General features: G+C 42.0%; 1 protein-coding gene across 4 annotated transcripts in view; it reads right to left on the bottom strand.

Annotated features, from left to right (window-relative positions):
* Window positions 1–12,424, bottom strand: part of ELP1 (elongator acetyltransferase complex subunit 1) — a 75,927-nt gene that overhangs the window by 49,367 nt on the left and 14,136 nt on the right. For 2 of the 4 annotated variants that reach the window (XM_047768105.1, XM_047768106.1), the window contains 6 exons: window positions 11,631–11,721; window positions 10,155–10,278; window positions 8,200–8,293; window positions 4,750–4,980; window positions 3,257–3,427; window positions 1,624–1,723 (listed from right to left, as the gene is read on the bottom strand). In XM_047768105.1, coding sequence (XP_047624061.1) covers window positions 1,624–1,723; window positions 3,257–3,427; window positions 4,750–4,980; window positions 8,200–8,293; window positions 10,155–10,278; window positions 11,631–11,721 — 811 coding nt within the window. Of the gene's footprint in view, window positions 1–1,623; window positions 1,724–3,256; window positions 3,428–4,749; window positions 4,981–8,199; window positions 8,294–9,980; window positions 9,997–10,154; window positions 10,279–11,630; window positions 11,722–12,424 lie in introns of those variants that run through there. The other 2 variants (XM_047768108.1, XM_047768107.1) reach the window with 2 other exon arrangements.

Here is a 12,424-nt window from a genome sequence, read left to right as displayed (position 1 = left end):
ACTCTTTATATATAGTGGACTCAATATTTGGAGGGACAAAACCTGAGGCAATGCCCAATACTAGAAAATCCAAAAAGAATGTTCACCCGGCTTAAGAATATGTTTTTCTAGTACTTAACATTAAGTTTCTCATACTCTCAGATCTTTAGATTTTAAGAGAACACTTCAACTTGACCACTCAAGGAAAACTGACTGGCCCAGGCCCAACACGAATAAACCCCAGCAGTTTTCCATTGTTGCCACTTACCAGCATTCAAACCATGCTCCAGCAGGTATTTAGGTCTCGGCAAAATGGATCCTTTCCTAAGCACTTCATACCAAAATGCCTAGTTGGCTTGAGAGGTGGTTTCTTTGCTGTGGATGCCTTCCTCCTGTGGCATTTATACACCAGAGGAGGGACCATTTCTGCTACCTCACAAGGGAACTCATAATGGCTACCTCTTGCCTTTCAGTGCAAGCAGCAAACCCTGAGCATACACCGAAGAAGCTGGGTCACTGGGCTGATCTTCCTACCCAATTTGATGACCCTGGACTCAGTGTCTCCAACACATTCAGCCCACACAGAAGCATCCCTGCCTCTGGTTCTCACTGACAATCTTCTGCCCACAACACCCAACATCTGTAATCCTTCTTTGAAGCCTACACCTACCTCTCTTTTTAAGGTTCAAGATAAGTATTCATGTCCTTCATGAAATCTCTAAATGACTTAGAGAAGGCTAGTGACTTCCCACAACTTTTAAAAACTGAAACTATATTCTAAATTGCCTCGCACTTTCTAGCGTGCCTCAAATCTGTCTTCTAATGCTTTCAGACTGTGAAATGAAACAATCCATGTAAATGTTCTTTGAAAAACTAAGCAATATGTATAGACCACTATTGAATCAAACAGGCTCAAGCCCAATTGATTTATCAAATATACTGTGTATATTTAAGAAACATATTATTCATTAAATTCAGTTATTTGTTCAACTCATTATTCACATTAATTTAGGAATAAATGCTTCCTGGTGACAAAGGAGTGCAGGAATTAAGAACATGGGCTTATTAAATAGTATCAAATCTTGGATTCTCACAGAAGTGGACTTATAATGAATAATTTGACCTCTAGGTCATTTTACAATGCCTATAGTGTACTTGAGGTATTCAATTATACTCAACAATTTATAATATTGTTTCAGTATCAAAATGCATTCTGATTTCCAACCTGAGAGCCTCAAAACACAGCAACCAAAAGTCCTGCATTGTAGGATGAGACAAAAACAGACCACCTTAGGTCAGCCACACGTTAATAACACATCCATCCTCATTTCGTCTAAGCAAATGCACTCTGCTCTATCATCTTCAACTCTTTCTTTCACATGTGATTTTCCCTGGTTGTCGGGAGGAATGGGTTCTGGGTCAGCTTAAGACTTTAGCTCCATTGCCAGCCAGCAGTATATATGACATTGAAGTACACAGGTAACTGGTTTTCCCAACAGGCTGAAAACCCAGGGCCTGGGTGTTATACCTACTTCTTCTTGAATTGAGCAACAGGCACAGGAGAAGATAACAGTTGGCTGAATTTACTACTAAACGCTGGCTGCTTCTGGTCCGAAAGGTACAAGATAACTAAGAACAACCTACTTGTATCTCTTTTCCAGATGAGGCGTTCTAAGGGAAATTTTAAATCCATTTCCACCCACAGCTCCCAGTTTCACTGTAGGGTCTACGCTTGGACTGTCACCTAGGGGAAAAGAAAAATGCAAATACTATCATAGTAAACTACAAACATTTTTCCTGATACTAAAAATATGGGGTCCTGCCATTGAATGAGTTCTCGAAGGTAATCCACTTTACAAACAGAGCAATCTAGAAAACAAGCACATCTTAACTTCTTTCTAAAATTACATTTCTGCCTACCTTTTAAGGTTGAGAATTCAAAAATTATTGGAAAAGAGAGTTATTGGCACCATGGGCCAGTGTAACTTATGACACAATCAAAGAATTCACAAATCTCAGGTTCTTTCAGTACATCACGAAAGCAACTTGAGAATGAGGGCAACAGGACTGTGGAAGGACAACTAGATTGGAAGCTAACACTAAGGTGAAGTCCTTGTCCATTCTCACGCAAGGAAACTGCAAACCCTCTGGCATTTTGTTCTGTCATCAACAGAAGAGGAAAACTTGAAGTTCCTGTTGGAGCTCAGTGGGTTAAGAACCCAACTAGCATCCATGAGGATACTGGTTCAATCCCTGCCCGCGCTCAGTGGGTTAATTGCTGTGAGCTGCGGCACAGGTCAGCTGCAGCTCCAATTCAACCCCTAGCCTGAGAACTTCCATATGCTTAAGGTGCGGCCGCCCCCGCCCCCCCCAAAAGGAAAACTCTGACACAGCTCCTATGAAAGAAAGCTGCATGATCAACTGAAAATAGGTGCAATGGAAATGAAAACTGAAAACATGTTAAGGATGTAATGAGATAACTATTTTATTTCTAGGGTTGAGTATTATTTTTAAATATCTGATTCTTTTTTTTTCTTTTTTTTTCTTTTTAGGGCCGCACCTGTGGCATATGGAAGTTCCTGAGGCTAAGGGTCGAATCAGAGCTATAGCTGCCCGTACCACACCACAGCAACTCAGAATCCAAGCTACATGTGCAATCTTCACCACAGCTTATGCAACATCAGATCCTTGACCCACTGAACAAGGCCAGGAATCAAACCCACATCCTCACAGACACTGTGTCGGGTTCTTAACACACTGAGCCACAACAAGAACTCCTTAAAAAACTGATCCTTTTAAGTTTAATAGAACAAAAGGAATAGTTCTTATTAGCCAGAGTAGGACTGAACCCTCCACAAAGAAAAATCTTACAAGTCAATTAAATATCACAGTAATAGTAATATCAATTGCAACCTTCAAAAGTTTTGGAGGGAGTTCCTGTCGTGGCTCAGTGGTTAAAGAATCCGACGAAGAACCGTGAGGTTGTGGGTTCGATCCCTGGCCTTGCTCAGTGGGTTAAGGATCTGGCGTTGCCAGGAGCTGTGGTGTAGGTCAAGACGCGGCTCGGATCTGGCATTGCTGTGGCTCTGGCGTAGGCCAGCAGCTACAGCTCCGATTTGACCCCTAGCCTGGGAACCTCCATATGCCCCGGGAGCGGCCCAAGAAAATGGCAAAAAGACAAAAAAAAAAAAAAAGTTTTGGAAACACTGAACTATAATTTGCTTTTGTGTAGGAGGGGTCTGATTCCCAACATTCTGATAACAGTTTTTGAACATACCACATTTATAAACAGAAATCTGGTTACTGGCGTCCAGGACAGCAAGGTTGTTACTCTCTGTAGGGTGTGCGGAGAACATGACCTGGTTTACAGGATGTGGGAGCAGCAGTCGGTATGTGCACATGGGAGGTGGAACAACACTCTGCCGGAAGACTGTCACCAAGACCCTGTCTGCATGTGAGAGAGAAAGATGATTAGACACATATGAGTTCAATTTGTAAAATAAGGCATCTGAACACTAATAATGGGGGTAGAAAATAGACAGAAATTCTTAAAAGAAATTGTAAGCATTTTCATCATGAATAAGCTTAAATACAGTGTAGAAGAGGAAAGCAGTGTCCAGGCCTAGAGCAGTCCATCCCCAGGCTGGAAGTTTCAGGTGCCAAGGACTAGGGCAAGAAGGCCAAAAGGTCAGAGTTCTAGCTTTAAACCTGGGCCTGCAACCAAGCCAGACTAGACCAAAATCCTTCAGGAACTTCCCTGGGCATGCATTTGGTAATAAGGCACATTTGCTTAAGTCCTCTATACAGAACACACGATTGTGAAATCAGTATTACGATGACTACACAGAACATAAATGAGTACATCAACTCACTTTACAATATTAGAAGCAAGTTTTCCTTAATATCATCAGCAATTAATAAACTGTCTATTCAAGTGACTGCATCTTTCTTCTTTCCTCCCCCTCACCAAACAGAAACCCTCAATCTAATTAAAACACACCAACCCGATCATACTAGGAAGATTGTGATCTAAACTGAACATACTGGAAAGGTACCAACAGGATTATATCAAAAACCAAAACACCACAATGGAATGGTGCGAAGATCAACGTAACCCTAACCCTAGTCACGGCACAAGACAAGGCTGACACACCAAGACCACAGGCCTACTATTGTCTTCCTCTCGACCCAGGGTCGGAAATGTCAATGTCCTCCAAGCCCAGATAAGTAAATAATGTGAAGGCCATGGCTGCAGCACGACAGGGAGCCAGGGGAGGCAGGGGCGTGGGGGGAGGGACTCTAGTATTCAGGAGGGTACATGCCTCACCTCAGGGGATTCCCACCAATCAAAACCAAATCAAGGAGTTCCCGTCGTGGCTCAGTGGTTAATGAACCCGACTAATAACCAAGAGGTTGTGGGTTCGATCCCTGGCCTCGCCTAGTGGGTTAATGATCTGGTGTTGCCGTGGGCTGTGGTATAGGTCACAGACACGGCTCGGATCCCCTGTTGCTGTGACTGTGGCATAGACCGGCAGCTACAGCTCCGATTGGACCCCTAGCCTGGGAACCTCCATATGCCATGGGTGCAGCCCTAAATAGACAAAAAAAAAAAAAAAAAAAAAAAAGAAAGAAAAATCAACAAATAAGTACAAACAAACCAAGATCCAGGTTAGTCAGTTAAATCCCCTATGTTTTAGTCAAACCTCTGCATCTGTGGGCCCTGGGCCCAGGCCCCTCCCAGCCCCATGGCCACACCCCCCAGCTCCTTACTTCCATCCACCACAGCCACGTTGGCCATGTCGCTCAGATTATCTCCCGAACTCCGGTCAGTCGTCCAGTGCCACTCATAGCAGAGGTAATGCCAGCCTTGACAGAGAACATGCAGCCGATACGGGGCCACCGGGTCCCACATCAGAGACACAATCTTGCTCTTCCCACAGGAGCTGAAGGGCAGGCTTTGCTTGAGATACCAGTGATAGTTTCCAACAGTCCAGAGCTGAACTGCAGGGGAAATGAGGTCAGAAGGCTGTCAGACTTCACACCGCTCGCCAGGAAGGGATGGGGACACTTTTCTTTTACAAAGGATCTTTTCTGCTCGGCCTCTTCGTGAGGATAATAATATTATTTATTTATTTTTGTTTTTTAGGGCCATACCCATGGCTTATGGAGGTTCCCAGGCTAGGGGTCAAATCGGAGCTACAACTGCCAGCCTACGCCATAGCAACGCAGGATCCAAGCCTCATCTGTGACCTACACCACAGCTCACAGCAATGCTGGATCCTTAACCCCCTGAATGAGGCCAGGGATCGAGCCCACAACCTAATTGTTCATAGTGGGATTCGCTTCCACTGGGCCATGACGGGAACTCCTAGGACAGTCATATTAACAATAATTTTTTTTTTATCTTTTTGTTTTTGTTTTTAATTTTTATTTCTTTGTTGTTTTGTTGTTGTTGTTGTTATTGTTGTTGCTATTTCTTGGGCCACTCCCGCGGCATATGGAGGTTCCCAGCTCCAATCGGAGCTGCAGCCACCGGCCTACGCCAGAGCCACAGCAATGCAGGATCTGAGCCGCGTCTGCAACCTACACCACCGCTCACGGCAACGCCGGATCGTTAACCCACTGAGCAAGGGCAGGGACCGAACCCGCAACCTCATGGTTCCCAGTCGGATTCGTTAACCACTGCGCCACTACAGGAACTCCAACAATAATTTTTAAAGGACAGTTTTTCATGAGGATAAATGTTAAAAATCAATAAGGTCAGAAGCACATGTGTTCATTTCTGCTGCTATCTTCAAACTTTATGATCACGAAGCTGGAAGGCTATGAGCATAGGACAAAGCTTTAGTGAGTGGTTTCTTCATAAAGGCTTAAAGAAAAGAAAATCTGGCAATGAGATTGAAAGTATTACAACACTCAATCCTAGAGCACTAGACTAGCACTACTCTACAGTATTACACTTAAGATGCCTATTATTTTCTTCCAAGTATTTTGCATGCAGTTATGCCCAAGGGAGATTAGCATGAAAATACCCTTCCCAACATCTATTAAAAGAGCAAGAACTAAACCTGGAGGGTGCAAGAAATAGGAAGAAGTTGATAAAAGAGTAGAACCTTTCATTTATAATTTTCAGAGATCTAATGCATAGCATAGTGACTACAGTTAAAAATCCTGTGTTGTATACTTGAAGTCGCAATGAGAGGAGAACTTAAACGTTCTCACCATAAAAACAAAAGGGGGAGTTCCCACCATGGCACAGTGGTTAACGAATCCAACTAGGAACCATGAGGTTGCGGGTTTGATCCTTGGCCTTGCTGGGTTCGATCCCTAGCCTTGCTCAGTGGGTTGAGGATTCAGCGTTGCTGTGAGCTATGGTGTGGGTTGCAGATGTGGCTCAGATCCCACGTTGCTGTGGCTCTGGTGTAGGCTGGTGGCTTCAGCTCTGACTGGACCCCTAGCCTGGGAACCTCCATATGCCGCGGGAGTGGCCCTAGAAAAGGCAAAAAAAAAAAAAGGGTAATTATATGAAGAATGAGTCAACCAACCTTATTGTGGTAAACATTTCACAGAATATCATACTGCACCTCCTCGATGTACATGTTACATGTCAGTTATATCTCAATAAAGCTGGAAAAACAGACCTAATCAGGTCAAAGCCAATCTTTATTAAACAGATGACATGAATAAATGAAGATTATAATTATAAGAAGAAATTTTTCTTTAAACATCTCCCTGATCACTAATTCTTCACTTAGCAATCACGGCAAATCCAACCTAGTTTTCTAACGAGGCTATCACCATACATCTATCTAGCTTTGGGTTAACTTAGACCACATGCTCCTGCTCTGTGTAGACAGATGTTGTGGCTGTTCTTGCACCACTTTTATCCTGAGCACATCACAGGACCAGCCACTGACACCTGGTTAATCAGTGGTCGTCAAGTTTGGCTGCACATTAAAAACCACCTGGAAGCTTTTTAAAAAAATATTAAATGCCAATGTAGAGTCCTCATAACACACTGAAAGCAACTCTGAGATAAGGCCTGGATGGTATTTTTTTTTTCTAAAGGTGCAGTCAGAGTTGGGAACTATTGTTTTGAATAAATGAATGAATGAGCTTCTTCCTGACACTGCAGTTAAACTTCTATTGATTAAAGTCTGAAAGCCATTCCTAAAATAATCAAATGAAAAGACTTATGAAAAAAAAATGTTCAGTGAGCTGTTATTGACAATGAAAACCGACAAAACTTTACATGCCTAATAGCACATGATTTAATAAGCTGTGGCATAAATGAATAAACAGCAACTTAAAATGATACAAATATGTGAAACGGAAACAGTCTGTGACACACTGTAAAAGCGAGTTACCAAATTGCAGGTATCATGTTGACAATGACATATTTAACAAAAATGAGATCACAGCTATACTGACATGTATACAGAAAAGCTGAAAGACAAGAAAGTTTTAATACTGATTATTACTGAGTGATAGAATTATGGAATATCCTTTTTTCTTCCCATCTTTACTTTCTAGTGTTTTCCCGTATTACAGATACACTGAAAGACAGTTTCATTTACTATTTCATTTACAAAGTTATTGAAGACTCTTACTCATGCTAATCCCACTTCTCTTTCACTTCCATAGTATTCCTCTGGCTAGTACTTCAATTTGCTACAGTAATATCATCCATGAAGTTTCTGATAACTTGTTTGAACAAATGTTAACCTGGATGTTCCTGCGAAAGTATTCTGCAGACGTGATTAACCTCTGTAATCAGCTGACTTTAAATACAGCAGATTATCTTCCATAACGTGGATAGACTTCAGTCAAAGAGCTTATGATCTTAAGAACAAAAACTGAGGTTTCCCAGAGGAGAAGGAATTTTGCCTCAAGACTGTAACAGAGAATCTTGTCTCAGTTTCCAGACTGTGGGTTTGTCCCACAGATTTTGGACTCACAGCTGCAACCTCAACTTTGAACTGAATTTCCAACCAGCCAGCACAAGTCTACCCTGGTTCTATTTCTCTAGAGACTCCTGCCTGATACATAACTGAAATCCATGAATAATCAAAAGCTAACCACTCCGTCATCTCCACCCACCTACTCAGTTATCTTTGACTTCATTACAGGACTAAGTGGAAGGGATAAAGGAAACGCCACAGCCACTACTTTCAATTATATTACATGGGTCACAAGGCTGAGAAACTAGTGCTATCTTACCATAGGATTTCAGAGTGGACTTTTCTTCCGTCTGAAGGTCCTCCAGCCAAACTGCGAGCACAGCAGAATCCGCATTCCAGAGAAGGTCATTAACCTAATGGGGAAAAAAGACCTGTTGTTGGCCTTTAACATGTATTTAGTTCAAAATATTTACAATAGCTGCATTTCCTGCTCTCACAATAACCTCACACTTGAGTGATCCCTAACTATATTACTAACCTATGGAGTTATTAAACAAATCTGTCATCATATGTAAGGAACTTTTTAAAAAATGCGTTATGTCTCAGCCATAATAAAAGATAAAAAAGTACCACTTGTAGCAACATGATGGACCACAAGATGACCATACTAAGTGAAGTAAATCAGAAAGAGACAAACACCACATGCTATCACTTATACATAGAATCCAAACTATGACACAGATGAACTTATCCATGAAACAGAAACAGACTCACAGACATAGAGAATAGACTTGTGGCTGCCAAAGGGGAAAGGGACTGAGAAGGGATGACTTGGGACGTCTGAATTAGTAGATGCAAACCACTATATCAATGCATAACAATCACTTTACTGTACATCAGAAACTAACACATTATAAAGCCACTACACTTCAATAAAATAAATTTTCAAAAGGGCATGCATACAAATGCAAGGTGACATTTTTAGACAATTGGGGAAATCTGAATATAGAGTAGGTATTAAATAATATTAAGGAATTATTAATTTTGTAAGGTGTGAGAGTAGAAATGTGGCTATATAAAGAAAATGTTAACTGGTAAAGATATGAATTTTGAAAATATGATTTCTAGAGGTAAAACTCTAGGAATTTTTTTCTGGCCGCACATGTCACATACAGAAGTTCCTGGGCTAGGAGTGGAATGCACTACCAGAGCAGCAAAGCCACAGCAGTGGCAACATAGGATCATTAACCTGCTGAACCAACAGGGAACTCTGGAAATTTTTACAAAATATGTGTGAGTGTGTGTATAGGCCAGAGAGCGAGGAATAGATGAAAATAATTTTGCAAAATGCTGGTACACAGCTATCGAAAGTAAGTAAGAGATTCATGGGAGAGCCATTAAATTCTTTCCACTTTTTCTGTATTTAAGTTTCTACATAAAAAGGAGTTCCCATCGTGGAGCAGCAGAAATGAATCTGACTAGGAACCATGAGGTTTCGGGTTCAACCCCTGGCCTTGCTCAGTGGGTTAAGGATCCGGTGTTGCTGTGAGCTGTGGTGTAGGTCACAGATGTGGCTTGGATCCTGCGTTGCTATGGCTGTGGCGTAGGCTGGTGGCTACAGCTCTGATTAGACCCCTAGCCTGAAAAGACAAAAAATACAAAAAAAAAAAAAGTTTCTACATAATTAAAAACTACCATGATTTCTTTCTGCTTCAGCAAAGATCTGTAGGTACACACTTTCTTAAGGTTTAAACGTTATAAACAACAAGTATCTTTGTCACTGAAAGAATTATGCTTCATCAAAATAAACAATAAAAACTAACATTTCTATTTCCTTTCTATGTTTTCTCTAGTGGAGAGACAAAAATGCCATGTTTTCATGGCAAACTCTCCTTAAGAAAAACAATCTCTTTTATTGAAAAAAAAAAAAAAAATCAGGGGTTCCTATTGTGGCACAGTGGGTTAAGGATCCAGCCTTGTCTCCATGGCACCAAAGGTTTGATCCCAGCCCAGTACAGTGAGATAAGGATCTAGTCTTGCCAGAACTATGGCGTAGGTCACAGCTGCAGCTGAGATTCAATCCCCGGCCCGGGAACTTACACATGCCAGGAGCATCCTGAAAAGAAAACAGAAAAATTTCCCTCATAAGAAGCCACTATTTTTATTACTATCTACTCTAGGGCTTCTATTTACACACCCATATCAAATATAAACCTTCTCTAACAGCTGTGGCGAGTCCTCTGAATTTGATGGTGACACAACTTAGGCACCTACCTTAACTTCGTCTTTGAGGAAAGGAAGTGTAAAATGTCCATGGAGAAGTCCATTTTTCTCAAAAAACACAACATCCTGCTGATTAGGTTTATCTTGTGTAGATGCAATCAAACTTCCTGAGGGCCTTAAAAGCAAACCCAGAGTGTTAGAACATGCAGCAACTCACCCAGCTGGCTAAGAACAAGATGAAATGCAGAGAAACCATTTTCTCAGCAAAAACATAACGCTTCCCTCCAGGGAAGCTCTAAGCTCATGTTGACAAGCAGCCACCCTAGTGTGGGACAGTATCTGCCCAGAGCACAGTGCCTTTTCCTGATTTGCACAAGGTCTCTATTTGCCCATAATGCCGCACAGATTGAGACTGCACTTGGGTGACTTTAAAAAAACAAACAAACAAACAAAAAAACGGGAGTTCCCATCGTGGCTCAGTGGTTAACGAATCCGATCAGCAACCACGAGGTTGCGGGTTCGATCCCCGGTCTCGTTCAGTGGGTTAAGGATCTGGCATTGCAGTGGGTTGTTGTGTAGGTCACAGACATGGCTCGGATCCTGCATTGCTGCGGTGTAGGCTGGTGGATACAGCTCCGATTAGACCCCTAGCCTGGGAACCTCCATATGCCACGGGTGCGGCCCTAGAAAAGGCAAAAAGACAAAAACAAAACAAACAAAATCCAAAAAACAAAACAGTAAATTCTTCAAATCATTCCCAGTATACTGTCCCACAAAACCATAACCTATTTCTCTTTCAATTACATGACTTCAACAATGATCCATATTCAGGCAGGTATTTTTGAAGACTTCTCAATCAACTGAAAACATCTCAACTACCCCATCTTTCTATTTGTCTCTAGAGTTTTAATTCAAATACACTTATCTCTGCTCTATCATCCAATTGCCACTCAAATACCAGTGGGAAACAGATGTCTGAATCTACAGACCCAGGTGTTGCCTGTAACAGATGCTCCTGAGGTAGGAGATATTTCTTCCCTCTAGAGGCAGGACAGCCACATATCACAAGCAGGCTGTGACCCGCACAAGTGTACTGGGACAACAGGTGAACCGGTCCTGAATCCAGCCTGCATGCGCCTCAACAAATAGGTCCCCCTAGTGTGGGAGCTGGTACAAAGAAAGGAAGCCCCTTTCCTAGTTTTCACCAAAGCTCTGCTGCCCCACAGAGCTCTACAGGCTGCAACTTCCTTTCTAAGCACCATTTTCTGTTTTTAAGTAGACCCTGCTTATAAGCTACAAAGCGTGGGCCTTGGAAAGATGAGGTCTGGGAAGCTCAGAATCTACTCTTCAAACCGTGTTCAGACTGCAGGGAGCTAAATAAGATAGGAGCTTACAGTCAAGTGAAAAAAAGTAATTCTTTGTATGTGTGTGTGTTATAAATGCCTACAGTCAATAGCTACCACCCCTCTCATCCAGTTCCCAGAAATCCTCTGGGCAAGAAGTTACAAGGTTTCTTCTCCCACTCACTTCCAAGCCAGAGCAGGTCCCAGTCCTGCCACAGGCTCACTGGTTGACTGTAAAGCAAATTCCCGGCTCCACACTCTGACCTTCCGAGCCCCTGTGCAGTAGACAGAGGGAAAAACAATGACAAAATGTAAAGGATCATGATAAATGTTGTCAAGTTAGAACTCCCACACACCTTCCTTGTGAATAAAAACTGTCATGGTTTTACAAAGCCCTTTAATCTTGTTAAAAATTTGTTAAATTTTTTTTAATAACTAAAAAGCTTTTGGAGTTCCCGTCATGGCTCAGCAGTTAACAAACCCGACCAGCATCCAAGAGGATGTGGGTTCAATTCCTGGCCTCGCTCAGTGGGTTAAGGATCGGACATTGCCATGAGCTGTGGTATAGGTCACAGACACGGCTTGGATCTGGTGTTGCTGTGACTGTGGTGTAGGCTGGCAGCTACAGCTCCAATTGGACCCCTAGCCTGGGAACTCCATACACCATGGGCACAGCCCTAAAATACAAAAAGACAAAAAATAAAAATTAAAAAAAAACAAAAACAAAAACTCTTAACTAATTTTGTAAATAAATTCAACAGGTAGAAGGCAGGACCAAAGAGCCTCAAAGATCTCCTCAGATCTTAGCTCTACATTCATTTCATACCTTAAAAAAAAAACAAAAACAAAAAAAACACACTGTCACCTCATCTGTGGAAGGAAAGCAAACACTCAAGGCAAGAAAAGAAACATCTCCTGAACTTAAAAACATTAAAATGAATTTTAGTGGCTCTGGCGTAGGCCAGTGGCTACAGCTCC

The sequence above is a fragment of the Phacochoerus africanus genome, chromosome 2 (assembly GCF_016906955.1).
Source record: "Phacochoerus africanus isolate WHEZ1 chromosome 2, ROS_Pafr_v1, whole genome shotgun sequence".
NCBI lineage: Eukaryota > Metazoa > Chordata > Mammalia > Artiodactyla > Suidae > Phacochoerus > Phacochoerus africanus.
Note: the sequence above shows the minus strand (reverse complement) of the source record. Positions and strands in the feature narration are given on the sequence as shown.